Raw genomic sequence first — 13,975 nt, forward strand, 5'->3', positions numbered from 1 at the left:
CTTGGATGGGATTCTAAGTGAAGCAGGGAGACGGGTGCCAATTTTCGGCTTAATGCGGGGGAACTAGGGCAGCAAGGGGACCAGCGTTGGGGCCAACAGGAGGAATTAGAGGGACCAGGGGCCCAGCCTTGGCTCGGGTTAAACGTCGAGGCAGCGCGAGGGGCTGGGGAATTCAGCCTCCGGGGTCCACAGGAGCCGGCGGTGCGGGCTGGGGCGGGAGTCCACGCAGGACCAGAGGCGGTCTCCGGCGGGGCGGGCGGCGGTCACGCTCCGGGCCAGCTGGCGCGCGGCGGGGCGGGGCATCCGTGCGTCTCCTGGTGGCTGACGTCACGGCGCGGGCGTCAGCTGACTGTTCGGCCGCCGCTGCCGCTGCCGCCGCCGCCGCCGCCGCCGCCGCCGCCGCCGCTGCCGCTGACGCCGAGACCCGGCTGGGCCGCTGTCGCTGTCGCCGCCGCCGCCGCCGCTGCCATGGCTCAATACAAGGGCGCCGCAAGCGAGGCCGGCCGCGCCATGCACCTGATGAAGAAGCGGGAGAAGCAGCGCGAGCAGATGGAGCAGATGAAGCAGCGCATCGCGGAGGTGCGAGCCGGGGAGCCTCGGAGCATGCGCGCTGTCCAGGTCCCCTGGCGGCCCCGCGCCACGCCGGATCCGGCCCTGGAAGCCCTGGGGCGGTGGCCACGGAGCGCGGGCGGCGTGCCGGGGCGGGCCCCTGGCTCGCTGACTTCCAGCAGGGCACAGAAGCAAGCCGGCGACAGTCTCATCTGTAAAATGGGCCCAGAGCCGGGCGTTCTCCGAGGCTGAGGCCACTAGCTGGTGACCGGCCTCCGGCAGGAGGGAGCCGAGCCAGTGTTTCTGTTGGGAGGCACGGCGGGGACGAGCCTCTCGTCGCCTCGCCTGGGCACCCAGCGTCCTGGCTCTGGCCCCTCGGCCCTCAGAGCCAGGCCTCTGCCCTGGTCCTATGGACACTGGGCAGGGCGGTTCCCCTTCCCCTGGAGAGGCGCGGGGAGGCCTGAGCCAGACCTGGCCAGTCCACTGGCCAGGAGGCTCCTTCCAGAACCCCTTGCACCTGTGAGGCAGGCACGAACCTCCCGGGCGCCAGCGGTTCACTCGCTGCTTCCGTGAGTGGCCCGTGATGGTGGTGGTCAGGGAAGGAGCGTGGAGGAGCTTGATCCTTTTGGGGAGACTCACTCATCAGGACTCGGGGCTCCAGGGGAGAGAGCAGGCTCCTGCCTGGGGAACTGGGGAAGCCTGGCCAGAGGAGCCTTGAAACACCAAGTCCTCATGCCCTGGCCCCACTGTCTGAGCCTGGGTGCCCAGCAAGCAGAAGGTGTATTTCTCTGCCAGCCACCTTCTTGGGAGGCCACTGGTCAGCGAGGGCTTGACATGGTACCAAGTGGGTTGGAGCTGGGGCCAAAGAGAGGCCTCCTGGGAAGCTGTTGATGACATTCTGGGGCCTGGAGGGAGGAAAATCACTCAGGGAGGGGCCAGGCCCCTCAGCCACTCTGTTCTTGTTTGCCCTCTCCTCATACCCCTTGGCTTGGGTCTCCGAAGCTTCAGCTTAAAGGCTGGAGATGAAAAGGCCAAAGGTCAGTAGGGTCGGTGGCTTCAGGCTACTGAGGGACCTGTGATCCCCAGCAGGAGACCTGAAGAGCCAGAGCAGCTCAGGGATGGAAACGGCCCCATTTGGCACTCTTAGCATTTGAAGAGCCCCACCCAGGCTCATGGAACCTTCCATCGACAAGGGCACAGGGGCAGATTTGGACTATAACCCAGGTCCCTGATGGCCAGCCTGCCATTTCCACAGTGAGGGGTGGCTCTCATGGTGGCTGTCACTCCCCGCAGGAGAACATCATGAAATCCAACATTGACAAGAAGTTCTCTGCGCACTACGATGCGGTGGAGGCAGAGCTCAAGTCCAGCACCGTGGGTGAGCAGGGTGCGGGTGCCCCTCACCCGCACCCCGGGCCACTCTTCCGCTGGCCCTGTGACTACCTTGCCCCTTGTGCCTCCTTGCTTCAAAGGTCTCGTGACCCTGAATGACATGAAGGCCAAGCAGGAGGCTCTGGTGAAGGAGCGGGAGAAGCAGCTGGCCAAGAAGGAGCAGTCCAAGGAGCTGCAGATGTGGGTCCTCTCGCCGCAGCCCTCAACATGGAGCTAGTAGTGCTTACCGGGTCCCGTGGCCGGTCGGGCTCTTTTTGCACCCTGGGGGGGACCCTGTCTCCCGCTTCGGGACAGGGGTAGCATCTAGCTTGCGATTTGCATTTCTCTCACCCGCCTCCTCGGGTCCACACTCACGTCTTCTCACTGTGGCGGCTTGTCTTCTTTCTGACCCTCTAAATGCAGTGGGCCCTTTCCCAGCATCCGGTGCCTGAACAGCCTGCATTCTGCCCATTCCTCTCTGTCCTGCAGCCCCTGTGGCCCTCTGTGCTTGCTATTTGTAACAGAGCCGTCGCCCATGAGCTCAAAGTGATCCAGGACAGCAGGACCCATCTGGGGCAATGGGGACCCAGCCTGGGCTGGGCAGGCCCCACATAGGGCACACAGGTGGCTCTGGGTCAAGGAAGGGGCTGGGTCAGGGTCAGGAAGGACATGGTGTGTGATGGTGCCACCTGCACCTCGCTAGGAAGCTGGAGAAGCTTCGAGAGAAGGAGCGTAAGAAGGAAGCCAAGCGGAAGATCTCCAGCCTGTCCTTCACCCTGGAGGAGGAAGAAGAGGGCGGCGAGGAGGAAGAGGAGGCGGCCATGTATGAGGAGGAGATGGAAAGGGAAGGTGAGGGGTCCCCATTGTGAGAGGCTGTCAGCAAAGCTGATGCCCTGTCAAGATGGCTCCAAAAGCTGCCCTCCGGAGGCACCACGCACAGTAGACCAGGGAGGGGAGAAGCTGGTCTAGACCAGGCTGGCTGGGCACATTTTCTGTGATGGTGGAAATGTTAGAGTCTGTGCCACCCAATATGGTGGCCACTTGCTGCAGGTGGCTCATATGACTGGGGCACTAAATGGTTAATTCTGTTTGATTTGTTTCCGTGGCTACTAGTCAGACACTGCAGATCTCAGCTGTGAGAACAAGGAGCTGTCAGGGAAAGCTCACGATGGCTGGGGAGTGAGGGTAGAGCCAGCCTGGCCTCCACTTGTGCCACACACCTGTGCTGTGCCTGGCCAGGGCACATAGCGTGCAGTCCCTCTCCTGGTGGAAGTCACGGGTCACCATGCACTGAAGACACTACTCAGGGTTGCTGCTCTGCTCGGGGCCCACCGGGCTAACCCAGGGGTCAAGGAAGGAGGGGAGGGTTGAGTTAGGGCCTAAGGATGAGGGCAGTTGCATTCGCCAGAGAGGCAGGAGGGGCGACGAGAAAGTACATGCCAGAAGCCCAGCAGGAAAGAGCTTTTCAAAACGTTTGAAGATTGGGAGCAAGTTGTGTCACGGGCCCCTGGAGGGTGTGGTGGCAGTTCTAGAAATTGTGTCGCCCAGGGAATGGCGGAGGGAGAGAAGCGAGGCAGGGGATGGTGCTGTGTGGCTGTGGTAACAGGCTGGGTGCCATGGCTTTGAGGGGAGTGCGGGATTGTAGGGAGGAAGAACCTGCCAGCCACCTGCCATTTGGGTTCCGTGTTCCAGCAGCCACAGTAAAACATAGAAAAAGAAACAAGCAGGATTTTAGTATGACATTGTATTTAACCCGGTGTATCCAAAATATCACCATCGCGGCAGGCGCACTAGCTGCGATGCTGGGGTGCTGTGTGCAGCGGGAGCTACTGGTTTGTGTTTGTGTTTTTGTTTTGGTGGTGGTTGTTATTGTTTTTGAGACTGTCTCCCCGTGGCCCAGGCTGGAGTGCAGAGGCGCGATCACAGCTTACTTCAGCCTTGACCTCCTGAACTCAAGGGACCCTCCCACCTCAGCCACTTGAGTAGCTGGGACTACAGGCGCTTTGTATTTTTCGTAAAGACGGAATCTCGCCGTGTTGCCCAAGCTCGTCTCGAACTTGGGAGCTACTGGCGTGGACAGTGCAGGCCTGGGGGAAAGGTTGTCACCCTCACTGTGTGTCACTGGGCTTTTACAAAACACTGCTTGGTGGGCTCTTCCCTCCCTCCGCAAGTTCCGTTTGGGGGGCCTAGCCACAAGACCCTGACGTCCGTTTTTTTTAAAGCTCTCCACGTGATTCTAATCTGCAACCAGGCTCGAGAATCTCTGCCCTTGAGCATCAGGCTAAAGAGTTTAGATTTGTTCTGTTCTTTTTTTTTTTTTTTTTTTTTTTTTGAGATGAGGTCTCACTCTGTTGCCCAGGCTAGAGTGCAGTGGTTTGATCACGGCTCACTGCAGCCCCGATCTCCCAGGCTCAAGCAATCCTCCCACCTCAGCCTCCCAAGTAGCTGGGACTACAGTTGCGCCACCACACCTGGCTGATTTTTTTGAGTTTTAGTAGAGACGAGGTCTTGCTATGTTGCCCATGCTGGTCTCCACCTCCTGGGCTCAAGCGATCCTTCTGCCTCATCCTCCCCAGGTGTTGGGTTGACAAGCGTGAGGCTCTGTGCCCACCCTAGGCTTGTCTTCTAGATCAGCTGTTCTCAAGGTATGCTTGGGGGACCCTGGGCGTTGGCCATATCAAAATCGCTTTTATAATAATGCTATGATACTCGGCTTCCTTTTGTTCCAGAGATCACCACGAAGAAGAGAAAACTGGGGAAGAACCCAGACGTTGACACAAGCTTCTTGCCTGATCGAGACCGTGAGGTAAAGGCTGCCTGGCCCTGACCCCGGCCTCGACTCCAGCCCTGGTGGAGACCCTTGCTCAGGGAGCCAGGCTCTGCGTGCACCCTGAGCAGCCCTGGGCCTCACCCGTCTGCCTGCTCCCTCTCCCAGGAGGAGGAGAATCGGCTTCGGGAAGAGCTGCGGCAGGAGTGGGAAGCCAAGCAGGAGAAGATCAAGAGTGAGTGCTTGCGTAGTCAGACGCGAGGGGCCTGGGCCCAAGCCAGCTTCCCTGTCCACAGTCTCCTGGGTGGTGCGCTGAGCCCCAAGGCTGCTCTCGGTGGGGCGGGGGTGCCTGGGTCTGGAGACCAAGAGGCAGCTCTGCCTTGTAGGCGAGGAGATCGAGATCACCTTCAGCTACTGGGATGGCTCTGGGCACCGGCGGACAGTCAAGGTAGGCAGCGTGCAGCCTGCTTCCTGCTCACCATGGGCCCAGCCTCCCTTAGGTTCCGTGGGAAGGAACTGACCTTCCTGACTTTGGAAGCCCCAGGGACCCTGAGGATAACAGGCTCCAGGGCCTGGCCCCCTGTCTGGGGAGTGAGGCCCAGGCCTGGCCCAGGCTCTGCACTCTCTGGCAGGGCCCTCTGGGCCTCTGCCTTGTTGAGAGCCCTTCTGCAGGCTTCCGCCTTCCCTTCCCCAACCCCTGGATTCCCGGATGCAGATGAGAAAGGGCAACACCATGCAGCAGTTCCTGCAGAAGGCGCTCGAGATCCTTCGGAAAGACTTCAGTGAGCTGAGGTGTGAGGTGTGCGTGTGTGCATGGTGGTGTGTGTGGCACCTGTGGCTCCAGCCCAGGTGCCAGACACCCAGTGTGATGTGGGCGTTGCCTGGGCAAGCAAGCAGTGTGCTGGGCACTCTACTCCCAAAAGAGGGGGTCAGGCTCCTCTTCCCTTCCCTCCCACCAGAGAGAGCTTTGCTGAGAGCGCCCTGCCTTGGTTCCTTAGCCCAAAGGTGGAGGGTGCTGGGCGCCAGTCCTGGGCTCACTAAACCATGGAGCTTCCCTCAGAGCCAACTGGCTGCTGCCTCCCAGCCCCAGCACGGGCTCTCTTGGGCTGGCTGCCTCCTCCCTCCCTGGGCAGGGGTGCTGTCGTCTTGCCCACGCCCTCCTGCCTTCCTCCCTCAGGTCCGCGGGGGTGGAGCAGCTCATGTACATCAAGGAGGACTTGATCATCCCGCACGTGAGTCCCTTCAGCCCCAGGACCCGCAGTGGGTGCTGTGCCCTGGGCTTTGGCTCAGGCTGGTGGCGGCAGTGTGCGCAGGCGGGGGGTGTGGGGAGGGGCCGAGATGGGCCATCAAGGCGCCACTTTCCTGCCCTTGGCTCCCAGCATCACAGCTTCTATGACTTCATCGTCACCAAGGCACGGGGGAAGAGTGGTGAGTGCCCCCGGCCCAGCCGCCCCCATAGCACCTTGCCCCCGATATTGTCACTGGGGCAGCAGCGGGACATTGGGCTGTCTGCTTCTCCCCTGCAGGGCCGCTCTTCAACTTTGATGTTCATGACGATGTGCGGTTGCTCAGTGACGCCACTGTGGAGAAGGATGAGGTACAGCGTAGGGGGCCGTGTGAGGGGGAACGGGTGTCCCTGGGCTGTGGAGGAGAAGCCAAGGGAAGGGGAGGTCGGCAGGCGGCCCTGTGCCCTCTTCCTCCCTTAGTCACACGCAGGCAAGGTGGTGCTGAGGAGCTGGTACGAGAAGAACAAGCACATTTTCCCCGCCAGCCGCTGGGAACCCTACGACCCTGAAAAGAAGTGGGACAAGTACACGGTGAGGAGGGGCTGGCAGGGACCCCTCCAAGTTGGGGATGGCAGCCAGCCCCTGCTCACCCCTCGCCTTCCTTGTCTCCTCCTTTGCCCGCCTCGTCCTCACGCCAGATCCGCTGAGCGTCCAGGAGGCTGCGCGGTCCCAGCTCCTTAGCTCCCGGGACTCCAGGCACCCGCTCCCCTGCGACCATGCCAGGCACACTGGGAGGAGGATGGCAGCTGCTCGTGTCCTGCCCCTGGCCCGTCAGTGACTGCTTTATTCTTTTCCAATAAAGAAGTGCACATGTCAGAGCTGGAGCGCCTGCAGTGTGAGAAACCATTTGTGTTCGGACCAAATTCATTTGTCATTTTGACCATTCAAAACTGTACGATTTGGTGGCATTTAGCACATTTGCCATGTTGTGTGATCATCACCTTGGTCTGCTTCCAGGACATTCTCATCCCTCCAAAAGGCCCTGTGGCCATGGGCAGGCTCCTCCCCTCACCTCCCCCCACCAGGCTCTCATGTGCTTTCTGTCTCCATGGATTGGCCTGTTCTGGACGTGTCATACGTGCCTGGGGAGTCTGTCACCGTGGCAGCCCCACCATCCCTGAGGTGTCTTTGTGGCACTGTGCTTCTTGACTGTGGGCACCTGTCCTTGGGTGGTGGTGGCTCTGGTGGGTGGGAAGGGGGTTCCTCCCCAGGCCTCTCTCCCAGGCCCTTGGGCTCCTGTTGAGTTTCCCGTAGGGGACGTGGCCGTCCTGTGGCCACGAAAACCCACCCTGCCTTCCTTGCTCTGGGCCGTCCCAGCACAGTCGGTCTGCTGTGGTACCCTGCGCTCAACACTTGCCTGCCCTGCCCTAGCTAGCCCTGCTCAGATAGCCCTTGGGGCAGGATCCAGATCGGGGGTAGGTCCAGGACCCCTACTCTGCCACCTCAGCAGCTGGTTCCCCAAGTTCCACTTGGCTAAGCTGAGGCAGGCAGGCCTGGCTCCAGGAGGCTGAGGAAGGCCAGCTGACAGCTCCCTGTTTCCTCCCCTGGCCTGAAGCCAAGAAGAAAGGACAGGGGATAGCCCCTCACTGGCCAGGAGCACCCCAGCCCTGGGTCTAGCCTCCCCTTCCTGGCAAATGTGGAGATGTGATGGTGCCCAACAATGCAGAGGCCCAGTGTCTCATTCAGCCTGGCCGGGAAGTAGCCACCTGACATCACTAGGAATAGAGATGAGAGTGTTTCCTTTCTTTTCTTTTCCTTCCTTCCCTCCCTCCCTCCCTCCCTCTCTTCCTTCCCTCCCTCCCTCCCTCCCTTCCCTCTCTTCCTACCCTCCCTCCCTCCCTCCCTTCCTTCCCTCCCTCCCTCCCTCCTTCCCTCCCTTTCCTCCCTCCCTCCCTTCCTTCCCTCCCTCCCTCCCTTCCCTCCCTCCTTTCCTTCTTCCCTTCCTTCCCTCCCTCCCTCCCTCCCTCCTTTCCTTCCTTTCCTTTCTTCTTTTTTTTTGAGACTGGGTCTCACTCTGTCTCCCAGGCTGGAATGCAGTGGTGCAATCTCAGCTTGCTGCAGCCCCCACCTCCTGGGCTCAAGTGATCCTCCCACCTTAGCTTCCTGAGTAGCTGGGACTACAGGTGTGCACCACAACGCCCAGCTATTTTTATTTTATTTTTATGTACATGAAAATTGGAACAGAATTAAAAAAAAAATTTTTTTTGTAGAGATGGGGTCTTGCTCTGTTGCCCAGGCTGGTCTCGAACTGCTGGGCTCAAGTGATCCTGCCACCTCAGCCTCCCAAAATTGCTGGGATTGCAGGTGTGAGCCACTGTGTTTTGCTGAGTAGGCTCTTTGATGCTCTGGAACCAGATAAGGTCACCAAGGATCAGTTTGTGCCAGGGGTGGTCACCTACTTTGCTCACCCGGGCCTCGTTCCTGGGGGCTGTGTGTGTAGAAAACATTTTGTTTTGTTTGTTTCCCTCTCTGTTTTCTACACACACAGCCTTGGTGACCTTACCTGGGTTCCAGGCAGAGGGAACACTCAGTCTGGGTCAAAGGTGAGCTGGAGGCCGGGTGCGGTGGCTCACGCCTGTAATCCCAGCACTTTGGGAGGCTGAGGCGGGTGGATCACTTGAGGTCGGGAGTTCGAGACCAGCCTGACCAACATGGTGTAACCCCGTCTCTACTAAAAATACAAAAATTAGCTGGACGTGGTGGCAGGTGCCTGTTAGCTACTCAGGAGGCTGAAGCAGGAGAATCGCTTGAACCTGGGAGGCGGATGTTGCAGTGAGCCGAAATCACACCACAGCATTCCAGCCTGGATGACACGAGTGAAACTCCATCTCAAAAAAAAAAAAAAAAAAAAATGAGCTGGGCTGGAACAAGGGGAAGCTACCTTTTTCCCTCATGTTCGCTGTCCAGCAGAAGCCATGTATTCAGGCGGTTCCCATGTCAGCATGGAAGCCAGTTCCTGCAATGTCTCCAGCAGAGATGTGCTTTTCTTCACTGCCTGCTTACCTGTCCTCTCTCTCTAGACAAAGGCAAGTGCCTATGGCTGCCCCTCCTGGCCCTCACCTTTCTCGCACGAAAGGTACTGCACTTGCATACTGTTCGACACCATGTGATACAGTGTCCATTAGCGATATATCCCAATACTCGGCATCTTTCCACATGGGTGCATAGAGACCCTCATTCTCTCTTCAGCGGCAGAGTCGGGATGGCAGATATTGGCCAACTCCACTCCTTAGGGCCTGCCCACTTGGCAGCCCCACGGGCAGGATGAGGGCCGGCTCCCCCAGCCTTGCCCACACAGTGCCCTCACTCGCCGCCAGGAGATGCATGCCAAGCTGAGATGGAGACGTGGTTTCTCAGCATGGGGTTTTGTTTCTTCTTTGTGTCTTTAATGTTTTCAACTGAGGAAAAATTCACAGAACAGAAAAGTAGCCATTAACCATTTTAAAATTTACAATTTGGTGGCATTTGGTACATTCGCATTGTTGTGTGACCATTGCCTCTCTCTACTGGAACATTTTCATCCCCAAAAGGAGATCCGGTGGTTATTCAGCAGTCTCTCCCCATTCCCCCACTCCCCCACTCCCCAGGCCCTGGCAGCTGCTAATCTACCGTCTCAATGGATTGGACTGTTCTGGAAGCTTCACATCAATGGAATCATGCAATACATGACCTTTTGTATCTGGCTTGTTTTTCTTAGCATCATGTTTTTGAGGTTCATGGCTTACTTTTTATAACTAACTGAGTCGTAGTCCATTATCTGTGTACACCACATCTTGTTTATCCATTCGTCCATGGATGGGCATTTCAGGTGTTCCTACCTTTTGGCTATTGTAAATAATGCTGCTATGAACATTCGCGTACAAGTTTTTGTTTGACCTTAGTGTGGTTTTTAATTTGTGTTTCTCTTTTCTTTTTTTTTTTTTTTTTTTTTTTTTTTTTTTTTTTTGAGACGGAGTCTCGCTCTGTCGCCCAGGCTGGAGTGCAGTGGCGCCATCTCGGCTCACTGCAAGCTCCGCCTCCTGGGTTCACGCCATTCTCCTGCCTCAGCCTCTCCGAGTAGCTGGGACTACAGGCGCCCGCCACCACGCCCGGCTAATTTTTTGTATTTTTAGTAGAGACGGGGTTTCACCGTGGTCTCGATCTCCTGACCTTGTGATCCTCCCGCCTCGGCCTCCCAAAGTGCTGGGATTACAAGCGTGAGCCACCACGCCCGGCCTTCTCTTTTCACATGTTTAAAAACTATGTGCATTTTATTTCTCCTGCAAACTGTCTATTCCTGACATTTGCCCATTAATTGTATTGTTGGTCTTCTTGGTTTTTTTTTTTTTTTTTTTTTTTTTTTTTTTAAATAGAGACAGGATCTCACTATGTTGCCCAGGCTGGTCTTGAAATCTTGGGCTCAAGCGATCCTCCTGCCTTGGCCTCTTGTTGGTCTTTTTTATCTAGAAATCAGTCGGGCGCAGTGGTTCACGCCTGTAATCCCAGCACTTTGGGAGGCCGAGGTGGGCAGATCACCTGAGGTCAGGAGTTCGAGACCAGCCTGGCCAAAATGGTGAAACACCGTCTCTACTAAAAATACAAAAATTAGCCGGGCGTGGTGGCGGGCACCTGTAATCTCAGCTGCTCGGGAAGCTGAGGCAGGAGAATTGCTTGAACCCAGGAGGCGGAGGTTGCAGTGAGCCGAGATCGCACCACTGCACTCCAGCCTGGGTGACAGAGCGAAACTCTGTCTCAAATAAATAAATAAATAAATAAATAATATGTAGAATCCTAGGTACCTTCCATGTATGAGAGTACCCCTTTGTGTTATATAGTGCAAATACTTTTCCTCGTTTTTCATTGATTTGATGGTGTTTTTTAGACACGAGAAGTTTATTTTTAGCTAGTTGGACTCTTGTCTTGTATGCCTTCTGGGTTTGAGGTCATAGTTAGAAGGTCTTCTGGAAGTCAGTGTTATAAAGGAAGTGATTGGAGGCTTTTACCAGGAGCAAGACATAATCTTGACTTAAGTTTTCCAGTCACTCTTGTAGCAGTGCGGCAAAGGGACTGGGGGAGGGCAAGCATGGGAGGCCAGTGAGGAGGCCACCACAGCAATCCTGATGAGAGGCTGGTGGCTTGGACCAGGGGGGGGACAGAAGATCAGCTTCTGGATAGATTTTGGGGGGAAAGCCAACAAGATTTGCTGATGAATAGGACATGGAGTTTGAGAGAAAGAGAGGAGTCAAGAACTCCAACACTTTGGCCTGAACAAGAGGAAGAACCTTTACTAAGATGCAGGGCATGCGAAGAGAAGCAAGTCTAAGGTGAACAATGACGGCTTCACTTGTGGAAATGGTATGTTGAGATGCCTATTAGATCCAAGCAGAGCTTTGGATCTATGAACCTGGAGCCTGGAGTTCACAGGACAGCTTGAGAGGATGGAGTGAGAAATTGCAGAGCTGTCAAGACAGACATGGCTGATGCTCTGGAACTAGAAAGATCGCCAAGGGAATCAAAGGGTAACACCTGCTCATCTGGTCAAGCCAATGGATGAGATGACAAAGATGGGACTAAGGCCAGGCGCAGTGGCTCACGCCTGTAATCCCAGCACTTTGGGAGTCCTAGGCAGGTGGATTGTTTGAGCCCAGGAGTTCGAGACCAGCTGGGCAACACAGTGAGACTCTGTGTGTATAGAAAATACAAAGATTAGCTGGGTGTGGTGGCACACACCTGTAGTCCCAGCTACTTGGGAGGCTGAGGTGGGCGGATCACTTGAGCCCAGGAGGTGGAGACGAGCCTGGGCAACATGGTGAAACCCTGTCTCTACAAAAAATTCAAAAATTAGCCGGGCGCGGTGGCTCACGCTTGTAATCCCAGCACTTTGGGAGGCCGAGGCGGGCGGATCACGAGGTCAGGAGATCGAGACCACGGTGAAACCCCGTCTCTACTAAAAATACAAAAAATTAGCCGGGCGTCGTGGTGGGCGCCTGTAGTCCCAGCTACTCAGAGAGGCTAAGGCAGGAGAATGGCGTGAACCCAGGAGGCGGAGCTTGCAGTGAGCCGAGATCGCGCCACTGCACTCCAGCCTGGGCGACAGAGCGAGACTCCGTCTCAAAAAAAAAAAAAAAAAAAAAAAAAAAAAAAAAAAATTCAAAAATTAGCCTGGCGTGTGGCCGGGCGCGGTGGCTCACGCTTGTAATCCCAGCACTTTGGGAGGCTGAGGCGGGCAGATCACGAGGTCAGGAGATCGAGACCACGGTGAAACCCCGTCTCTACTAAAAGTACAAAAAAATTAGCCGGGCGTGGTGGCGGGCGCCTGTAGTCCCAGCTACTCGGAGAGGCTGAGGCAGGAGAATGGCGTGAACCCGGGAGGCGGAGCTTGCAGTGAGCCGAGATTGCGCCACTGCACTCCAGCCTGGGCGACAGAGCGAGACTCCGTCTCAAAAAAAAAAAAAAACAAAAACAAAACAACAACAACAACAACAAAAATTAGCCTGGCGTGGTGGCTTGCACCTGTAGTCCTAGCTACTTGGGAGGCTGAGGTGGGAAGATTGCTTGAGCCTGGGAAGGCGAGGCTGCAGTGAGTGGTGTTCACGCCACTGCACTCCAGCCTGGGTGACAAAGTGAGACATTGTCTCCAAAAAGATCATTATACGAAAATCAATTTTTTAAATTTTTTTGAAATAGAGTCTTGCTCTCTCTTGCCTAGGCTGGAGTGCAATGGCATGATCTTGGCTCACTGCAACCTCTGCCTCTTGGGTTCAAGTGATTGCCCCCCTCCCCAGCCTCCCGAGTAACTGGGATTACAGGTGCCCCCCACCATGCCTGGCTAATTTTTGTATTTTTAGTAGAGATGGGGTTTCGTCATCTTGGCCAGGCTGGTCTCAAATTTCTGATCTCAAGTGATCCGCCCACCTCTGCCTCCCAAAGTGCTTGGATTGCAGGCATGAGCCACCACACCTGGCCAATCAATTGTATTTCTATACACAATCCAAAATGAAATTAAGAAAATAATTCCAGGCCGGGTGCGGTGGCTCACGCCTGTAATCCCAGCACTTTGGGAGGCCGAGGCGGGCGGATCACAAGGTCAGGAGATCGAGACCATCCTGGCTAACATGGTGAAACCCCGTCTCTACTAAAAATACAAAAAATTAGCCGGGCGTGGTGGTGGGTGCCTGTAGTCCCAGCTACTCGGGAGGCTGAGGCAAGAGAATGGCGTGAACCTGGGAGGCAGAGATTGCAGTGAGCCAAGATTGTGCCACTGCACCGCAGCCTGGGTGACAGCGCAAGACTCTGTCTCAAAAAAAAAAAAAAAAAAAAATTCCATTTATAACAGTGTCAAAAAAGAATAAAATACTTATTAATAGATTTTTTTTAAAAGAAGCATGAGATTTGTACACTGAAAACTACAAAACATCGTTGAAAGAAATTCAAGACCTAAATAAATGGAAAGACATCTGTATTAGTCATGGTTCTCCAGAGAAACAGAACCAACAGGACACACACACACAGTTTATTTTAAGGATTTCGTTCACACAATTGTCGGGGTTGACAAGTCGGTGTGAAATTTGTAGGACAGGCTGACAGGCTGGAAACTCGGAGAATTTCTGTGTTCCAGTCTTTTTGTTGTTGTTGTTGTTGTTGAAATGGAGTCTCACTCTTGTTGCCCAGGCTGGAGTGCAATGGCACGATCTCAGCTCACTGCAACCTCTGCCTCCTGGGTTCAAGCGATTCTCCTGCCTCAGCCTCCTGAGTAGCTGGGATTACAGATGCCCGCCACCATGCCCAGCTAATTTTTGTATTTTTAGTAGAGATGGGGTTTCATCATGTTGGCCAGGCCGGTTTCAAACTCCTGACCTCAGGTAATCTGCCTGCCTTGGCCTCCCAAAGTGCTGGGATGACAGACATGAGCCAACGCGCCTGGCCTGTGTTACAGTCTTGAGGCAGAATTTCTGCTTCTCCAGGAAACCTCGGGTTTTGCTCTTAAAGCCATCCAACTAAATGGATGAGGCCCACACACATT

The 13,975-nt window shown here is 55.7% G+C and overlaps 1 protein-coding gene across 2 annotated transcripts; it reads left to right on the forward strand.

Annotated features, from left to right (window-relative positions):
* Window positions 1-327: 327 nt before the first annotated feature.
* Window positions 328-6,819, forward strand: FAM50A (family with sequence similarity 50 member A). Of its 2 annotated transcripts, XM_055268848.2 has the most exons (13): window positions 328-579; window positions 1,843-1,927; window positions 2,022-2,121; window positions 2,624-2,769; window positions 4,650-4,726; window positions 4,856-4,922; window positions 5,074-5,135; window positions 5,403-5,479; window positions 5,865-5,919; window positions 6,067-6,115; window positions 6,214-6,284; window positions 6,394-6,504; window positions 6,612-6,819. In XM_055268848.2, exons 1-13 carry the CDS (start codon window positions 469-471, stop codon window positions 6,618-6,620), a joined length of 1,020 nt encoding a protein of 339 aa, XP_055124823.1. In that variant the 5' UTR covers window positions 328-468; the 3' UTR covers window positions 6,621-6,819. The 2 variants fall into 2 exon arrangements, 1 of the variants encoding a protein (XP_055124823.1); XR_010119583.1 differs by lacking the exon at window positions 6,067-6,115 and having other exon boundaries at window positions 353-579.
* Window positions 6,820-13,975: the final 7,156 nt, after the last annotated feature.

Source organism: Symphalangus syndactylus, chromosome X (genome assembly GCF_028878055.3).
Source record: "Symphalangus syndactylus isolate Jambi chromosome X, NHGRI_mSymSyn1-v2.1_pri, whole genome shotgun sequence".
In the NCBI taxonomy this organism is placed as follows: domain Eukaryota; kingdom Metazoa; phylum Chordata; class Mammalia; order Primates; family Hylobatidae; genus Symphalangus; species Symphalangus syndactylus.